Consider the following 20,697-nt stretch of genomic DNA (forward strand, 5'->3'; position numbering starts at 1 on the left):
TTCTTGCTTCTCTTTCAGCTTCTCAAACATCACCCTTCGGCGATAATACACGACCGTGCACTCTGAAACTGAAGGGAAGTGCACGTTCGTGTACTCTCTCCCTTAGCCAAATATCTTGATTTCTTCTCATTTCTCAATACACCACCTTCGGCAATAATCCACGTTCGTGTATCTTGAAAAGGCACGTTCGTGCATTCGTCAGTTTGGCTAAAATCACCTATTTCCGCTTCCCGATTCTCCCATGATCCATTCTGACATCCGGTAATCTCTGAATAACATCAAAATGCTCCAAATTACTTCATACTTGCACATTTTTCTGAAATACTCAAAATAACAATAAGTACCCGAATAAACCTAAAAAACGAATACAAATATGCAAATACCGTATCAAAAGTACACCTAAATATAGGGATATTTCTACTCCTATCAATTATCTCCTACTATCTTCCAGCTTTCTCTATTTATTTCAATTGCTCTTTCACCTTGTCCATATATTTTTCCATGTTGGCATCCTTTGTCTGGAAGTGTCCCAGGACTTGGCTTGTGAATAATTGTGAGTCGCTATGGATTCTTAGCTTCTCCTCCTTTATTTTCTTTGCTATGCTAAGCCTTGTTATAAGAGTCTCATATTCTGCTACGTTGTTAGTAAATTTGAATATGTGATACAGTATTAAAATAAAAAGGAAAGTATGGGTATACCTGCTACGTTGTTGGCACCCTTAAAATCTAGACGTACTGCATACTCTATGACCACTTTCTCAGGTCTAAGTAGAACTATGCCAACTCCTGCTCCTTGGTCGTTGGACGCACCATCGTATGATACTCCTTTCATTTCACATCATTCATAACTAATGGTTCTGGCCGCGAACATAGCATCTAACATTTGCCCTCCAGACTGCGAGGATAGCTACCAATGACCACCATTAATCCGATCTAGGCTGCGAGCAACGCAAAAAATCACCCTTTAGGCCGCAAGAATGGCTCTAACCGTTACCAAAGACCATTCACTTTATCATTTGATACAAGTCGAGGAGCTTTGGCTTTTATTTGAGAGTCTATCGATTATCTCATTTTTACTTCTAATTTTCTCTTTTTTTCCTATACATGTGCTTAATCAATATCGGTTCACACATAATCCTATTGATGTCAAACGGGTATCACGTTTCATCAGAACCATGTCAAGGTTAAGCATTTTATATTTAAAACAATGCACTTTATTAGTTCTAAATAGTAAATATTTAAATGCACAATTGTTTAGCTAAACTCCAAAAGCTTTCTTACTAATGTTGCTGCTGATTTGATCACCACGTTTTTAAACTCGTCAGATATATTCATTAATCACATGTGAATACCTTAATATATAAGGGTAGAGGCCTAATTCTAGAATTTACTCTAAATTCAGACCAATCACAACATCATATAGTACGTCATTCACTTTCTCATAACGTTTCTCGTTAATCGATTAACATAAACTTCGGGTTCGACGTTTAAAACTCATTTTCTCAACTACATTTCTCTGTTTGTCCACCGAATTTAATAACTCAAGGCCCTACATAAAAATTAATATCATAACCCATCGACTGAGGATACATACTCTCTAGGCCTGGTTGCTAACATTTCAAACATCGTAATTGATTGAAAATATATTTATAAAACATTCATAATCATTAATCAAAAATGATGTTTAAAAATAATTTAGAGTGTAACCGAGATTTTTAAGTTAACATCGAATGCTTGTAAGCTTAACACAATATTTATTATATAGTAATAAAACATTTTGGCTCATAAACATCATTGTGATAGCATATAAGTCATTTCATCACGTTCGGTTTTCAATGTATTTTATGTTATTTTAGTATTTCTCATAGATCAATTGTTAGATTAAGTTTATTTTACATGTTTATGTAGTTAATTCATTAATGTACTTCAATTTTAATTAATATAATCTCCTGTTTACTTTTGAATTAGAAGAAAATTTTGGAGATTTTGCTAAGAGACAGAAATGCATAGGTGCATTGCCATGTAATGATGACATGGAATAGGGCTTAATACATAGTTTGACCCCTGAATTTGTACCCTTTTACCCATCTAACTCCCAAAGTTAACGTCTCACCTATCGAACCCCTGAACTTGTTAAATAATCCGATTTGACCCCTGAATTTGATAAATACGTAAATATTGAACCCCTCCGTACACAATTTCTTTTAGAATGTTTCAAGTGACAAGTGGACACGAAGGGTTCAATATTTACATATTTATCAAGTTCAGGGGTCAAATCGGGTTATTTAACAAGTTCAGAGGTTCGATAGGTGAGACATTAAGTTTAGAGGTTAGATGGGTAAAAGGGTACAAGTTTAGGGGTCAAACTATGTATTAAGCCCATGGAATAATGTGACTTATCTAATGAGACGCATGATCTATTTGATGATCCATTGTTATGTGCATTTGACTTATATGTTTTTACAAAATTCTATATAAAAATACAATACAATATGATATGTGACATTGCTTTGATCGTAAGCACTGCAAAATTATTGAAAATATACCTATTAAATTGTTTATATCTACTCCAACTTTATAAATTATAGTATTGAAATGTTTTTTTAAACAAATTACTTCAAGACCCTTCACGCTTGTCATAATTAACAGTTTGATACCCTTTATTTAAAAATCAAACGATTTGATACTTCAGTTTTAATTTTATAAACTAAAAGGCCCTTCTGTTAAATATAGGTATTAAATCGTTAATGGAATAAAATGTGTGGTACCAAATCGTTTGAAACTGAGGTATCAAATCGTTTACATATAATTGAAACCGAGGTATCAAATTGTTTATATAATTGAAACTGAAGTATCAAATTGTTTAAAAGTAAATTTTAAATTATTAGCGGAACTGACCGAAGAGCTTTATAATTTATAAAATCAAAACTAAAGTACTAAATTATTTAATTTTTAAATAAGAAATATCAAACTGTAAATTATGAAGATAAATGTGGAAGCCCTTAGTTGCTCTTTATTTTCCCTTGATAGCTTCGATTGGAGACAACACTTTTAGTTGAGAATTTTTGTCTAAAAGATTCTATTATTCTGTAAATTATATGGATACTAGTCATATTCCCGCACATTTGCGCGAAAACAATATAATATTTGATATAAAAAATGTTTTTATTAAACAATTAATTATAATACATATAATATTAAAAATAAAAATTCATAATATATAAATTTGTGTAAACTAATAAGAATAAATAAAATAATAAATATAAAAAATAAAATTGATTAGATTGTATACATATTTCAATAACTAATAATTTTATATTAATTTTGTTATGTTAGTAAAAAATTGTAAACCAGATACTTTTTAGAGAACCATACATATAACAGTTTTTCTATTTTATAATAATTAATGGCAAAATGACATACGCAAATTAACTTTCAACAATTTATGCATAAAATCATTCGCAAACCTTCTCTTATTGATCTCATTTTATGACATTTTTTTTCATTTCTCATCATTAGGTAAACTTTTTATGAATTCTGGATGGAGAAATAAAGGAAGTTGTATTTTAACTTGCATGCATTATAACAAAATTTAGGGTCGGAAATTCTTTTGGTTTGTTCACTTATTTTGTCAAAACACAAAATTGCACCACTAAATTCATGATTCTCTATTAGCTCTTGCCAAAAACATATAAAAATAAATTTCGTATAAAAATAAGGAACACATAAATTAATTTTGAAAGACTAAACTCACACAAATATAATAAAACAAATGCAAAAATGTACAAACATGTAAATAAATAAATGTTTTTTTTAAAGAAAGCTGGTTTGACTAGAAAGTAACATCTGTGATGCGGGACGATTCAACCAAAGAAGAGGTTGTTCAAACATTTAACTACTAAAAGAATTAAAGTTTTAAAATCAAAATTGCTAGATATGCAGTAAACACAATTCAATTAATTACATTTACTTGCCATTAATGTGCTGATGAATGATCCATTACCTATTACCTATTGTGTTACCATTAACAAAAAAATAGCAGAGGCAATCAAAGAATTTTTTTGATGAATAATTAAATAATTATAAATCCTTCCAAACTAAAAATAAACAGACCACAAAATGCCGTAAACACTTATTACCGTGGATTTCAATCCTACCACTTACCGTATGGAGAGAACAAAATTACATAATTTCAATCAGTTATGCTATTTACATGAATGAGTAAAACGATATTAATAGCATCCAATGTATGGATGTAAGCATAAATTTCAATTTGATTTGATTCTCAGTTACAATACGATTTGTAGAGATTAAAAATTAATATATATTAAACACTATAAAGTGTACAGATTAAAAGTTAATATAGATTAAAACACTCATTAAAATAAATATAGTTTAAATAAATAATTTAAGAAAATGAGAACTAATGAGAATGCTTTATTTGATGAGAATTAATGAGAAAATTTTATTTGATGAGAATTAATGAGAAAATTCTATAGGGTGAGAATTAATGAAAGGCCTCCGTTGGTCATCTCAATTATATAAGTATATAGAATATAGATTTAATAGCACCAACTAAATATAATAACAATTTCAATTAATATTTCTTTATTGAAACTATTTTATTAGTTCACTAATATTAAATAGTTTATGAATAATGCAAAAACTATTTTATTAATTAATTACTTATTCTTAATTAGAATAAAATTCTTAATTATACTTTATATTTAATAGAATTAGAAGTATAATATTTAATACAAATAATATAAAAATTATAATAAAAGTATTAATATATTTTGTATTTAATAGAATTAGAAGAATAAATATGCATATAATAAAATTTAGAGATAATTCATCATTTTTTTTATTGATATAGATTATATTACTGTACATATTTATTAATTTGACTTTTTTATTTTTATTGTGAATATTAATAAAATTAAGATGTAAGAATACTACTAATAGAGATTAAATAGTATTTATAGAATATTATAAATATATAAATAATTAATAAATATAATAAATAACTTGGAAATATAATGTGTGGCAAAACTAATAGATTTTGATAATAATTGAAGGGTTTGTAGAGAGTTAAGAGAAAATTGTGAGCCAATTTGAGAGTAATAAATTGAAGTATAAATATTGATATAGAAACAAAACAGTTACTAATTTTTTACTCTAATTTTTAATAGCAGCAAGCAACTAAAATGAAGAAAAAGATACTATAAAATGAAACCGTGGGTGCCGTCCTGTGGATTGTCTGAAGTCTGAATTGTGCACATGAATGTAACAGGCGAAGAAACCACACTTAAGCTTTTTTCTCTTTGGACTGTACTATGCTTTCTTTTTTTATAATCAAATGCATCTATTAGCATTTAACACTTTTGCATTATCGCTTGCTCAAATTTCACAATTAGAGTCCATTTAGCCAAAGCATGAGTAAAATTATTATTTGTTCTATAATTACATATAAAATCATCATCTTTACACGAATTTTCAAAAATAACACGACCTTTAAAACGTGTCAATTCAGGGCATCATCTTTTATTTTATTTTTCAAAAATAATATGAGCACGTTTTTTGATAAAATTTTGCTGACTTATACACCCGATGGGAGTGCCACGTGTCACGCCATGTCAGCAAAAACGCCACTAAAAATGTGCCCGTGTTATTTTTGAAAAGAAATGAAAGGTGGTGCCCTGAATTGCCACGTTTTAAAGGTCGTATTATTTTTACAATTTCGTGTAAAAGTGGTGATTTTATATGTAATTAACCCATAAAAATATTACATGAGATTTGATCTGAAATACTACTTCCCCATGAATTTTAAAAAAAATAACTATTCCCCCTTAACATGTGTGTTTTCTTTAACTAAGGCTCCCCTTCATAAGGAGGTTTTAGTTAGCTGAAATATAAAACTGAGGTGAAAATAGTCTTTTTTTAAATTCATGGGGGAAGAAATATTTCAGACCAAACTTCATGGAGTAATAGTAATTTACTCTACAAACTAAGACTATTAACTATTAAAACTAAAAATAAGATGCAAAATATGACCATATACAAAGAGTGGCGATAAACCTTTTCTTTGATTCTGAGCTGTTGAACAATGAATGTTCATCTGGGGGCCTCCAATCAAGGCCGAATATTATGGGTTTTCACTGATATTGGCTGACACCCCTCCTACTAACATATTGGACGTCCTTGCCTGTTTTTAACAACAACTCATTCAGGGCGTCTAAGTTGTTTTGTTCGTTCCTCAAAATGAAGTTTACCTTCTTGACTTTTCTATGACTGGGACGATGAGATGCACAAATACACCTTAACCGATGTAAACCTTGCAAAATGCGGCCCATATTAAGGAAGTGCATTTAAAGCCCGAAACTTAGTCCTAGGCTTTTGTTATAAGGGCAGTGATGTTGAAGTTTACTCGCCCAACTATGTTTCTCGCTAGTTCAGCCTATGCCAGGGTCTTCCCTGTCCTTTGTTAACCGCGTTCAACAATCACGAGACCTATACTCTCAAATTAGCCTCCTTTAAAGACCTTTAGTACCTAAACCGCCTAAACAAAGCATACATTCCATCTGTCACAGATGCACCTCGCACTACCTTATCACTCGGGTGCACACTAAAATTTGGAAGTTGGTAGACTTCAAGTGTGGAAACCTATTTTGATCTAACTTCTAAAAATATGCACGCCCTTCATAATTTTACTTTGCCTCCTTTATCCAAAAATTCTACTCATGCCGATTTTTTTCTTTTGCACTTCATAGGTAATAGTCTTATCGCCTATAAGATTAGAAAATTTGAGCGTATTTATAAATGTAAATATGATCCTTATGATCGCCCTGGCATGAATCTAAAAATGCAAAATTTTAGAAAAGAGGTTCGGCTAAATCATAAGGGTTAATGTCATAAAAATTCACCAACTTTACACGTTTCCTCATCTTGATCACGTAGTTTAAATTTTCTCATTTTCATGCACGAACTACCACTTTTTTTTCAAATTCATGCATTGTGCTGAGGTGTCACCGCTCCATTGGTGTAATTCGCTGAGGTCGAGGTCATTTTACACCAATGAATGAGTGCCACCTCAGCACCGTGCATGAATTTGAGAATAAGTGGTAGTCCGTGCATGCAAATGAGAAAATTTAAACTGCGTGATTAAAATGAGAAAACTTGTAAAGTTCTTAATTTTTTTTGACATTAATCCAAAATATAATAAAAGAATAAAACTGGTGTGGAAAGAGAAACATAGCCGATACCGCTATACCCTCTTCGTTAGACATATTCAGGCTAAATTTAAATTTAAGAGTCCACCTATTCCTAGGTATAATTTATATTTGGCCGAATCAAACCTAAAACACGATGTATTGGAGGATACCTATGCTAGTTTCAAAAGTCCATCCAGCATAGAAGCCATAGCCGAGTTAGTTGCCTCTAAATACTAGAGAATTCTAGGTATAATAACGTCAATGTGTTCATTTACCTCCATAACTTATCTCGGCCTAACTTATCTTTTTTGCAGTTGGAATTCCGAAGACAGAGTTAGAGGACTTTTCCACCAAGGATGAAGAGAAACAGCCTATCAAGAAGGCAAAGGTGAGATCGGTTCTAAAAAAACTAAAGACGAAGGCACCGAAGCAAACCAAAGAGTTCAAAAGATCCACTCTTTTTGATCCAACTCATGTCGATGCCGAAACTTCTCTGCGTAATGCCAAGTCAACTCCTTCTTAAAGTTGTCATTATTTTTCAAAGGGAGATACTCAATACGGCGAATCGGCAATGACATAAACCAAGTTGAGAATTCTTCTATGTCGCCCTCTGCCCAATGCACAGTGTTCCTTAACGGCACTGGGAATTCTTCTTGTTCACATCCTTCGCCCCACTTGAATGTTTTTCTTTTCAATATGTTGTAGAACGAGATGCATCTTTATCCTAATAATGAGATGAATCTTCCCAGTGCCGTTACTCTGCCATTGAGGATTTGCACTTCCCGTTGGTTCTTCGGCGGGCTCATTTCTAGGATAGCCTTGATTTTCTCCGAATTACTTCTACTCCTCTTTGTGACACCATATATCCAAGAAAATTTCCTCCTTCCACTCTGAATATGCATTTCTCCGGGTTCATCTTCATGTTGAACCTATCGAGTACTTCCATCATCGCTCGTAGGTCTTTTGGGTGGTCCTCCTTACTTTTGCTTTTCGCAATCACGTCGTCAACGTATACTTCCATTGTTTTACCAATTTGATCCTTGAACATATACTTCATCAATCGCTGGTATGTCGCACCTGTATTTTTTTAACCCAAACGACATTATTATGTAACAGTAAGTACCTTCATCGGTGACAAAGCTTATTTTGGTATGGTCTTCTTTCGTCATTGGGATTTGATTGTATCCATGCGCCATGTCTACCAGGCTGTACAACTTATAGCTTGCGGTGGAGTTGAGCAGTTGGTCGATATTGGGTAGGGGAAAGCAGTCTTTCGTGCATGCTTTGTTTAGATTTGTGAAGTCGACGCACATGTGGTATTTTCCGTTTTTCCTTTTCACCAAGACCATATTACTTAGCCATTCCGGGTATCTGACCTCCTCAATGAAACCTGCCCTGAGCAGCTTCCCTACTTCCACTGCTATTGCTTTTTGCCGCTCCTCCTAATGTCTCCGCTTCTTTTGTCGGACCGACTTCATAGTCGGGCTGACATTTATTTCATGGCATGCTAATCCTGGGTCTACACTCCTGATTTTTGAGGCCTTGGTGGCGAAGGTTCCTTGGAAATCTCAGAGCACCTTTTTGATTTCACTTTCCGTCAAACCTCTTACATTGCTGCCAATTTTACATTCTTTCCCGGGTGGATTTCTCAAAGTTTCATTTCTCCGATCGGTTCCGCTGTTGATTCTTCACATAGGAGTTCTAGTATTTCATCTATGGGTAGCAATTCTACTAGTGCTAAAAGGTGACCCGCTTCTTCCTCCTTTTGGCTTCCTCTAACCACCATGGTTCCCTCTTTAATGGGAATCATCATTCTCTTGTTCTTGATGTCAATGGCCGCTCCTGAATCGTAGAGAAATGATCGTCCCAATATTAGGTCGTACGGGAATCTCCTCTTCACTACCCAAAGTGGAGAGACGATCATCCTTTCTCGTCCCTCTTAATCTTTGAAGACCGATCAAATCTCCGTCGTTCCTATAGCCGGTAACCGCGCTCCTCCTATTCCTCAGAGATCTTCGGGTTGTTTTCTTATCCGGATCAAGCTCCCTCCTAGGGTCCGGTAAGCTTTCTCCGTGATCATATTGGTGTGCACTCCTAGATCTACCGATATCCTCTGGACCTCACGTCCTCCAACTTCGGCTGTCACTATGAGCAATCCTTCCCATTCCTCTTGTCATGACTCTGGAGTTATATTGTATTCAGTCGCTGGAAAGGCGGTTCTTCCCCGCTTGTAACCTTGTCTTCGATCATCTGTGCTTGTTGCTCTCTTTCTCTTACTAGCTTGGCGTTTCTCTAGCGGATCCATCTTGATTGTGCTTCGAGCTGGGTTTATGGGTTTGTTGGGCTCGCACTGTTTGATCCCTGCTTCTACCAATATAATTTTGTTTTGAGAACTGAGTTCCTACAGACGACGTCAAATGATAAATGTGGGGATTTTACAAAGGGTTGTTGTGGGATTTCTAGTGCAGGTTCAGATTAAAGGTATGAGCTTCAGATCCGGTTCTTATATGAAATGTCCAGCCCTCTTTGGTGCCTTGGGACTGGCCTTTTATAGGCAAGCATGTACTAATGGTTTCTTTTGGGCAATGTGAGATTTGAATGCTTTGTTGCATTTTACTATTTTAGTCTTATTCCATCAGGACATGTCCAGGCTAGATTTTCAGCATTTATCAGACAAATCTGGGACCCTGGTGTAATGAAGTTTTTGACCTTAAGAGAATTTATGGTATGGTCTATTTTTAAATGTTGGCATTTTGTGATCTTTGAAGGAGATGCCTTCCAAGTTTTTCAGTCTGTAAATTTTCAGCAGTTACCATCTTCTCAAATCTGGGGTATTTGGCAGAATATTTTGCATCTTAAACGATACTTTCAAACTTCACAATTTGGTTCAATACGCACAGTTTAATAATCAGGCTCATCAGTAAGCCAAATCATGTAAATTTTTCTTTTCTTCCTTGTTGCAGCCTCATGTTTGAGAGGATTTTATATTACCTTTTACTCCTAAATATTGTTATCCTTGGTTAAAAAAAGATTGGGCATTATAAAAAAAAAGAGCAAAAGAAAAATGACGAGTCATATTTGTAAATGTGGATTCGTCAATTACTTTCGGAAAGGGTTACTGAGTCACTATTTTTTCTCCATTAGTTAGGGTAAAAAGTTTAGATTGCCGGATTTAAAATGGAATCACAATCCCAAAAAAAGAGAAAAATAATATCAAAAACTCCTTAATGTTAGGTCAATCCTTTTCCTATCCATATCCACCACCTTAAACCCTAAAAGAAATCACTTACTTCATGTAATAATATCTCCAGTACTATAGGAAAACTTTTACACGTTTTTTTCTTTCTTATATCAAAATCCAAGAAAAAAAATAACAAAATTAAATTAAAATGATTCCAAAACTTGAAAAATGTTGTTACGTTGTACAATTCAATTTAAATTTTAAAAACAATACATTTGAAAATAATAGTTTACCTATCGTATTCTTTTAAAAATTATATATATCTTTAGTTTTATTTATACTAAAAAATTCATATTAAAATTAAAAAAAAATGATCCTTTTGTATGGGATTATCCGCAAACTATCCTACTTTTAGAAAGTAATTACAAAAATTTGGATCATGAATTACTAATTACATTCGGTACCCAATTTCATAAAATATTTACAAACCAGCGTTTATTTTCCATATATATACTATAAATACACCATAAATATATCATAAAAACATCAATAAAAAATAATCGAATAAACACCAGAAATGGTATTTTTAAAATTAAAATGGCAATTTGAACAATAAAAAAAATATGAGATGTAATTATTTATTAAAGGTGGATACCGCTCTAATTATTTTCTAAAAATAGAATATTATAAGAATTATCCCTTATATAATCATCTTATCAAATATTTATTGATAGTTAAAAAACTTGCATTTAACCATGAAAAATACCTACATAATATTTTAAAGGTCTAATAGTAAAATAAATCTAAACATTTACGGGTTTCTATAATTTTATCTAAAAATTTTAATTTTATAATAATAGCTAATTTCGTTGTAATTAGTTAAAAAAACTCAAATAATTTAATTGTTTTAATTTGTAGTTGAATTTATAAATTAATTCTTAATTTGTAATCAAAATTTTAAAATTTAACTTGAAATATTCAAAAATAAAATAAAAAATAAAGTTGAAATAATTATAACTAAGTTTTTTTATGATTGAAGAGAAAAAATGGTTTCAAGATAAAAATGACCGAAAAAATCAAATAAACCTATCATATATTCATTGAGGTGAAAATTAAAAACAATTCATAACTGAATACAATTACAACGAAATATTAAAATTAGATTAATATTATTAAAATCTAAAGTTAGGTTAATGTTATCATATAATACAATTTTTCATCTTTTTTTTTATTTAAGTACAAACTATAAAACATCTCAACTAATAGCACAACATTTTATTATGTGGCATATATTTATACTTCTTAAATTTTTTTGTCATAATCATAATCCCTAAAACACAAATTTTCAACAGCTTTTATAATTTGAAGGCACAAAATATATATATATATATCCAAAAATAAATCCTTATCCTAGTTTAATATCCATTCATCTAATTATTTAATCAAAATAAAAAGTCCTAATTACTGTAGAACTCCGTTTCTCTCCTCTCTATAAAAACCCCTCATCGCTTCTTAATCCTCCTCTCTCTCTATATCTTTTACTCCCATCACCCAAACTTTCTCTCTCTACAAACAAATTTTTTTCTCTTTGTTTGCATAACAATGGCTTCTAACGGCGATTCCAAAAATCTGATCGTCAGTTTCGGCGAGATGCTCATCGATTTCGTCCCCACCGTCTCCGGTGTATCCCTAGCCGAAGCTCCCGGATTTTTGAAAGCTCCGGGCGGTGCTCCGGCGAATATGGCGATTGCCGTGGCTAGGCTAGGCGGAAAATCGGCGTTTGTTGGCAAATTAGGGGATGATGAGTTTGGTCACATGCTCGCCGGGATCTTGAAGGAGAACGGAGTGTGCAGTGACGGTATTAATTTTGATAAAGGCGCCAGGACTGCTTTGGCTTTCGTCACTCTACGCGCTGATGGCGAGCGTGAATTCATGTTTTACAGAAATCCGAGCGCTGACATGCTGTTGACTCCTGATGAGCTAAATCTTGAAGTCATTAGATCTGTAAGTACTCAAAACTCGTCGTTTAATGCTGATTCTATTTATCCATTTTTCACGCGCCGCATTTGAGAGTGGTGTTAATATGAGACGAGGAGATTCATGATGCCGTGTGTGTTTGACACGTCAGCCTGATAATTAGGGAGCGAGTAGGGTCCAGTCAAAGATCTAGATCTATTATTAGTAGCGTGCCGATTTTTTTAAATTACGAAAAGATCCCGATTTTTTAGCATGAAATTTTGGAGTCTAATTATTAGCAATGTTAATCTCACTGGCCGGTGATATAATCTATGTTCTTGTAGGCTCTACTCTTTTAAAAGTTGATTAATTTTGGCCGTCCGATAGGGTTAATTTTTTAGTGTAGGTCCCTTCTCAAGAATCTTTATCAGTGTCCACTTCTGCTTATTTAATTGTTCTGGCCCTATTCTAATTTGGTTGTTGGCATGGCAAAATAGCAAATCCTTATGCATTTTAGGGCAAGATTGGAATTTTGCTGTATTTGTGCATTAGTTTGATTAATTAAAGAACAAATCTGAAATTTTAATCTGTTTTTGAGCTCAAAGATTGAAAATTTTGAAACTTATACACTAGTAGATTATTTTATTAACTTTTAGTTGTTTAAAAAATCATAAACTTTAACGAGTTTTGTATTATTTAATACGAAATTTCAATTTTGACAAATGTGGTTACCAACTTTTATATTTTGTAATTTTAAACACTGATCAAGTCTCTGTTAAAAAATTGGTGATGTGTACCCGAAACATTGTTTATTCCGGTACACATCAGCATTTTTTGACAAGAAATTACCCAGTATCTAGAATTTCAAAAAAAGTGTTAAAATCACGTTTTAAATTGCGAAAATTGAAAGCTCGGGTTAAAATTGGAAAACACACTAAAATTTATGATTTTTTAAGCAATTAAGCCTTTAATCAAATATAAAAATCTCAAACTATCTGTGGATGCAAGTACAAAATTGATTGAAATTTCACAATCAATTTCACGCGCCACTGTGTTTTTTACGCGCCACCTTGGGATTATACTGACGGAATTGATATTGTTGTGTTGTGAATAGGCAAAAATCTTCCACTATGGATCAATAAGCTTAATAGTGGAGCCATGCAGATCAGCACATTTAAAAGCAATGAAAGAGGCAAAGGATGCAGGTGCTTTGCTATCATATGATCCAAATTTGAGACTGCCATTGTGGCCATCAGCTGAGTATGCACGTGAGCAGATTAAGAGCATTTGGGATCAGGCCGATATTATCAAAGTTAGTGACAATGAGCTCGAATTTCTCACTGGCAGTGACAAAATTGATGATGAATCTGCCATGTCTCTATGGCATCCTAATTTGAAGCTTCTCTTGGTCACCCTTGGTGAAAAGGGTTGCAGATATTACACCAAGGTAAATGCTTCAAGCTTAATTTAACCCCAATTATTATTATTTTGTGTTTGGTATGATTTGATTTAATTGGTATATTAATGCTTGCATTTCTCTTGCCATATTTGACTTTTAGCTGTATTGGGTTGGTGGTGAGATTTATAGTATTTATTCTTTAAAGCGTGCATGTTTTGCTATATGTGAGGGACCTATAATTTATTAAAAACTTGTAGTATTTTTTATGGAAGTTTATGTCATGACCTTTCATGTTATCCATAGGGTGCTTCTGTTTGGTTCCAATAATTGAAAAGATTTAATTTTGAACTTTTGACAAAATCTTCCATACACATAAATAAAAACATACCAGAACTTGTTATTTTTCATGTGATCCATTGGAACTCATTATTTTAATTCTATTATTTGCATTATTTCTCTTCCCCAATTATTTATATATGATATAAATATATATATACATTAGTTTTTGAAACATTAAGATACATATACTTTGGCTGTGTATGTGTATAAAACTTTCAATAATTTGCCTATGTCCTTGGAAATTACTCGACCGTCTCAGATAGCAGACATGACATGATTTTGTGGGTTTCTATTACATATTATAAAATTAGAAAATTATATATATATATATATATATGGTGGTGGGTCACCATTAAATTAAAGGAGAAGCATTGTGTATGGCAATGGAATTTTTGAGGGGTCAGACAATACAGTCTCAATCTGGCTGTCTCCATCAGATGACTCAGACTGTGCTGTGGGTTGTATTAATTAATTAGGAAGCCAACAAGTTGTTAGATTGCAACCAAAAATCAGGTTTATATTGTTTTAACCTATAGTGATGTCTGTTTCTTAGTTAGGTCCAATTCATAGAACTCATCGAAACTTCAATTTGAATTAACATACAAAATTACATCTTTGGAAGCTACTACTTGATTTTAATGCTGATTTTTATTTGAAATACAGAATTTCCATGGATCAGTTGATCCATTCCATGTCAAGGCTGTGGATACAACCGGGGCTGGTGATTCATTCGTCGGAGCTTTACTATCTAAAGCAGTACATGATCTTTCTGTTCTCGAGGATGAACCGAGGTTGAGAGAAATACTAAAATTTGCAAATGCTTGCGGAGCCATTACGACCACCAAGAAAGGAGCTATTCCTGCCCTTCCCGCTGAGGCCGATGTCCTCAGCTTGATGAACGGATCAAACTAGAATTATTTTCTTTTACTTTTTTGGTCTTGTTTTTGTTTTTTTAACTCATGGCTTGTTTCTCATTAAAATAGAAGAAAATTTTCTATGATAAATGTGATGTTGTTTGTGACTCTTTTTGTGTTAAGGTCTTTTTAATAAAAAAAATTCGATGTTTGTGTATTATGGTGTGGTAAAATGTGGACTTAACTAAAAAAATTCAAATTACCCAACAAAAAGATTATCAAATTAAAACGGCTCCCGCTATATTCACTCCAATCAACGAGGAGCTGGCTTAACTTTATATCTTAGTGGTTAATTTATGTTTTCATACTTATAATTTTAATATTGATTTTTATGTTTATTTTCATAATAATAATTATATTTAATACTTATATATGAAAGGTTTATTTCTTATTAATTTTGATTTTTTTAAGTATACTTAATTTGACTTTGCAATTTTTATAATACAGTATAACTAATTTGTTTATATAATCATCAAGTTAAATCATTCAATTATTTATTTTATAATTTAATAAAAGATTCTGTTTAAATTGTCATAATTTTAACAATATCTTAGTAAAATTTAAATATCCTTTAGTATCAATTTATAACAAAAAATTAATTTCAGACAAATAAATATTTAATTTTTTTAAATGTCTACTATTATTATTAAAATTACGTAATTGATATTTAAATAAAAGACCAAATGACTAAAAAAGGGCAAAACTTTCATGAAAGTTTCACAAATGTCCAAACCTTTTAATTTTATCCAATTTGTCATGAAATGCATAATTTTGTTTCAATTATGTCTAACTATACAATTTGCTAATGTGACGCTGATATGTGGCATGTCACATCAGCGCCACATGAGCAAAATTACATAATTGGACATAATTGAAACGAAATCATGCGTTTCGGGACAAAATGGATAAAATTGAAAGGTTTGTACTTTTGTGAAACTTTTATAAAAGATTTGACCTTTTTTTCATTAGGCCTAAATAAAATGGATTTAAATAGCCATGTATAAATTAAATTTTCAATGAAATTAATTTCACAATATTTTAATAAATAATTCTATTTTTTTATTTTTAATTTAATTTCACAATGAGATTTTAAAATTATAAAAATACAAAAGATCAAATTGAGAAATAACCAATATTTATAATAAATATTATTGACATAAAACACAAAGATTAATAAGTTAGCTTAGAGGATATAATAGAGTAATAATCGAATAGGTATCCATGGAGATGATTTTGGAAATTAAAAATTCGAGCCGTTGACTCTGATATTTTAGTTGAGGATTGTTTGAGTTTAGAAAAGCAATTTTATAATGTTTTATTTTATTTCGTGAGACAATCTACAAATCAAGTACCGCATGTTCTAGCGTAATGTTAGTTCCATTTTAGGTTATCGGGAATAGTTATGTTATTTTTTTGAATTTTTCACGAATATAATTGTTTTGAATTTTTAATAATATTCAGTTGTTGATAAAAAAAATTCGAAAAAAATAAGATGGATTTGTGAATGAGAAATACAAGTTTCCTATATTCATAGGAATCAATGGGAGAATGACAAATTGCTCCAGTGGGCTGTTGGGCGTAATCGTAAGAAACACTTTTCATTTCTTTCCTGTAGTTCTGCTTCTTGCTCTAAAAATTTAGAAAGACTATAAAAAGTTAAAAGCATTTAGTGTAACTCCTTTTAGAGTATATGATACTTCAACATGAGTGGGAATAGTTAAAGCCTATTATAATAGTGATTACTTTTTATATCCAAATAATGGAGTCTAATTTCTTGTCGGGTTAACCTGTAAAATAGACTACTGATCGAACGATGGTTATCCGTTGAGTTATCCCAATGCTTAAATTATTTGACCGTTGACAATCGCTTAAAAACTTATTGAGTATTTATAATAATGTGTTGTGAGAAGCATATCTCATGCTCCTTGTTTGGTAGTGTGATAAGTGCATATTTAGCAGTATTTGAATAGGATTAAGATTCTTATATCGTAGTAGATGTTATTCAAGTATGATATTCCAAGATGTCTTCTAAATGGTCCAAGTCTTCTAGATGATACTAAAAAATTCGATATTGATGTAATGTTGTATTCAGAAAAAGAGTCTATATTTTGATAAAATATGACCTTATCCGATTTATACTGATTAGTCAGAATAATGCTCCTTCCGCACCATGCAGGGCTCTGTCTTGAGGATTCGCCGGAGGTGTCAAAACGGGTTGGCGGATCGTGTTCGTGTAGTGTCGACTCACTTTGTTGACACGATTGGGGCCAACACGAACACGACTCATTTAACTAATCGTGTCAAAATCTTCACGCTAACACGACACGAATTTTAAACCAGTTACACGACACGACATGATTAACATATTAAAATAAACGGGTAACACGATTAACACGATTACCCGACCCACTTAACACTTAAAAATATTTAATGCGTATAAGTATAATTTTGACCTCGAATTTAACATTTAAAACTCAAATTATAAAATTTAAATACAATTAATTTTATTTATAGATTAATATAAATATAATTAATTTAATAATGTCATTTTTTATTTGATGAAATTAAAATTATTTTATTTCTATAATATTAACAATATAATTTATAAAGGGTTAGGTGGGTTTTTCGAGTCAACCCGTGACAACCCTTTTATTTCATCTAATAAACGGATAAACACGTTTTGTCATAAACTCGCCAAATCTCAATCCGAATTCGCCAAATTTATATGTTAGCGAATTGTTTATCGTGTTACGACATATTTTTGAAACCTCAAGAGTTCGCCTTCAGTGGGCGGATACTAGGGATTCAGTTATTTTAATCATGAGGAAATTAGACCCACCACCATCAAACACCTAAGCATTCCCACATATACCACGCACTACTCATCCTTCAAAAATTACGCTACAAACTTAACCATTTCCAGATTTCATCTTTTTTCTTTCTTTTTTTGCGATTTTGATTTTCAATAATAAGGCAACCTGAAATCCCATCTCAGCTTTTCGATCCACTGCGTTTTTGTTTCTCCTTTCCTCCGATGTATCCGAACAGCATCTGAAGCTATCTCTGCTCCTTGCGCCGTCGAGGATGGTGTCTTCATTTATACCAAAATTAACGATGCTCGTTAGATCCGATGCTATGACAGAGTGAAGATCTGAAAAGTATGAGTTTTCTTACGGTGTGAGAGTGACGGCGGAAGTGTTGTGCTTTGATGGCGTCTTCTCCTCACAACTCTGAGGTAGATTTTTGAAAGTTATTCGTCGATTTTGAAGTTATATTAATGTGATTGAATTAGAATTTTTTATTTGTGCTTGGGTAATTATATGATGGATTTGAATTGAAATGCAGCAAGATGAAGTAAAAATTAGATACCCTTTTGAGAATTTTGTTTGACTTCTAAGAAAAATAACTGAAAATGGGGTTCGGATTTCTAAAAGTTTATTTTAAACGGATTTGGTAGCTGGTCATACTTGCTTTTATTTTTTGGATTTGGTTGCTGGTTAGATAAATCTTCTTTATTGTTTTGGTCTATCAGTTTCTTGTTTGTTTTGGGTTGGAACATCAAGTGGAGCGTGGTTGTGGAGCTTGGTTTGATTCGTTAATGACATTTTTTAGCTTTTGTACGTGGAAAGGGGAGCATTTGGCTTACTTTATTTTGTTTAATCTTGGCGGATTTACTGGTTTTATCATAATTTTTGTAATTCAGATTATGTATTGTTTTTAGTGTTAATTGCAAATAAATTCACTAGCTTTAGCCTAATTTGCAATTACAACATAAACTTTCAAACTTGTCAATGTCATTAACGAAATTTGCAATTTTGGCAAATCAATACACCGATCTAAAAAAACACTGACGTGGACATGTAATATACCGCCATGTGTCGTTGCATGATTGGTCGGTGTATATGTAATACCCTAAAATATTAAATTATCTAATTGGACCACGTGTCCAGTCTGGAATTGCTAGAGTGGCAAAATCGGAAAGTTTTCCGATAAATAAGTTTTAGTAGGTCGGTTTTGGAAAGGATTATATGCGAAAAATTTAATAATATATTTCAATTCTAAAGACAGAATTGGAATTGAAAATAAAAATGTTAAGAAAATCGCAAAATAAAGTACAGGGACTAAAATGGTAATTTAGCCATATAAATTCCGAAGTGAAAATTATTTCGCCAAGGTCCACGAAATGTGTTATAGTATATGTGGTAAAAGTTTCGGGTCAATCGAAGACCTTTTAAAATTTGGACGCGGATGCGTTTGGGCTAAATTGTAACTTTTAAAAAGTTTCAAGGGCTAAAGTGCAAATTAGCCAATTAAGCATCGGGAATAGCAATTGGACGATTATTGATGGAAATAATAATTTTGGGTTAGTATTATTTATTTGGATATAAATAATACGTAAGTAATTGAGTTAAAAGGATAATTTAACCGTTAGGTTAAATTAGAAAGTTTAAAAGAGAATTGGTTTGAGTTAAAGAAATGAAGGATCAAAGTGGCTAATTAGCCATGATATATTAAGGAAACCAAATGAATTAAGAAAGGAAGAAGAAGGAGCAGAAGGTTACAGAACAGGGAAAAATGGCGATCGATACGTTCCGCCGCCAATTCGCCGTTTCTCGCTCAAATCGCGAGTTCTTTATATCGATTCGTTCAGAATTCGATTCTCTATCATCGCTAAGCTTCAAATCGAGGTAAGCTTGACGTTTTTATTATGAGAATAGATAAATAAGGGTTATTTCGTTTTAACGAATTAAACGAATCGTAATCGCGTTTCTATTGGCGTTTTTGATGAAATTTGAAGTGGTTATTAATGGAAATCATGTTAGAATCGATTTTGGACGTTTAAGCACGTCGGAAATGGCCCGGGGAGTGAACCTCGGGGCTGCACGTCGGCAGCCGTTTGCTGCACGAACGTGCAGTACACGTTCGTGTAGCATACTACACGAACGTGCAGCACACGTTCGTGTAGCATACTGCACGAACGTGTAGTACACGATCGTGCAGCGTACTGCACGTTCACACGAACGTGTAGTACACGATCGTGCAGCATACTGCACATTCTGAACGTGCAGTACACTGCTGCACGAACATGCAGTCCTTCGCCGAGGGAGGATTCCTGATTTGGGCTTTCTGGGCCCTGACGCGACGCAGAAACTCGATTTCAAACAATTTCAAGTCGTGTACTCAATCGTGATTCGATTGAATATCAAAACGTAAACTAGAACGTTTAAAAGATAAGTGTGATTAAGAGATTATCAAAGTTAAGAACCGCATTTGAAATACGATTATGTTAACCTAAGTTTATAACTTAGGGTTTTGATACTAAGTCAACGTTTATGAATTAAACGTACAACTTATTCGGATAAGTAACTGACTTATTGACGAGCTACTAGATGGACGAACTACAATAACTAATGGATCAAACGATGCATAGGGCTCGTGTTCATGGGATCTTTATAATGTTATTATTCGGATAGCGGTCACGGTGAGTGGCAAATTTACTTTCGCGTATTATTAGTATAAAAGTTATTTTCATATATATATGTATATTGTTTATATGCATCGCATTACATATGATTGATTGAGATGTTATATGTTTTATCAAGATTTATATACAAGAACTAGTATGCGATCCGAAGAAACTAGCTATCTATTGGGTGTCAATAGGCTGTGTGATCACCAGTATTGAGTCAGTCTAGT

General features: G+C 32.4%; 1 protein-coding gene across 1 annotated transcript; it reads left to right on the forward strand.

Moving 5' to 3' along the window:
- Positions 1-11,855: 11,855 nt before the first annotated feature.
- On the forward strand, positions 11,856-15,157 carry LOC126662302 (probable fructokinase-4). Its single transcript, XM_050356237.2, has 3 exons — positions 11,856-12,396; positions 13,463-13,795; positions 14,750-15,157. Exons 1-3 carry the CDS (start codon positions 11,995-11,997, stop codon positions 14,996-14,998), a joined length of 984 nt encoding a protein of 327 aa, XP_050212194.1. The 5' UTR covers positions 11,856-11,994; the 3' UTR covers positions 14,999-15,157.
- Positions 15,158-20,697: the final 5,540 nt, after the last annotated feature.

The sequence above is a fragment of the Mercurialis annua genome, linkage group LG1-X, assembly GCF_937616625.2.
Source record: "Mercurialis annua linkage group LG1-X, ddMerAnnu1.2, whole genome shotgun sequence".
Taxonomy (NCBI): domain Eukaryota; kingdom Viridiplantae; phylum Streptophyta; class Magnoliopsida; order Malpighiales; family Euphorbiaceae; genus Mercurialis; species Mercurialis annua.

Coding starts and splice junctions, on each gene's coding strand:
- LOC126662302 (XM_050356237.2), top strand. CDS start 11,995: ATGGCTTCTAACGGCGATTCCAAAAATCTGATCGTCAGTTTCGGCGAG. Junction 12,397..13,462: donor ATCTTGAAGTCATTAGATCT/GTAAGTACTCAA, acceptor TGTTGTGAATAG/GCAAAAATCTTCCACTATGG. Junction 13,796..14,749: donor GTTGCAGATATTACACCAAG/GTAAATGCTTCA, acceptor TTTGAAATACAG/AATTTCCATGGATCAGTTGA.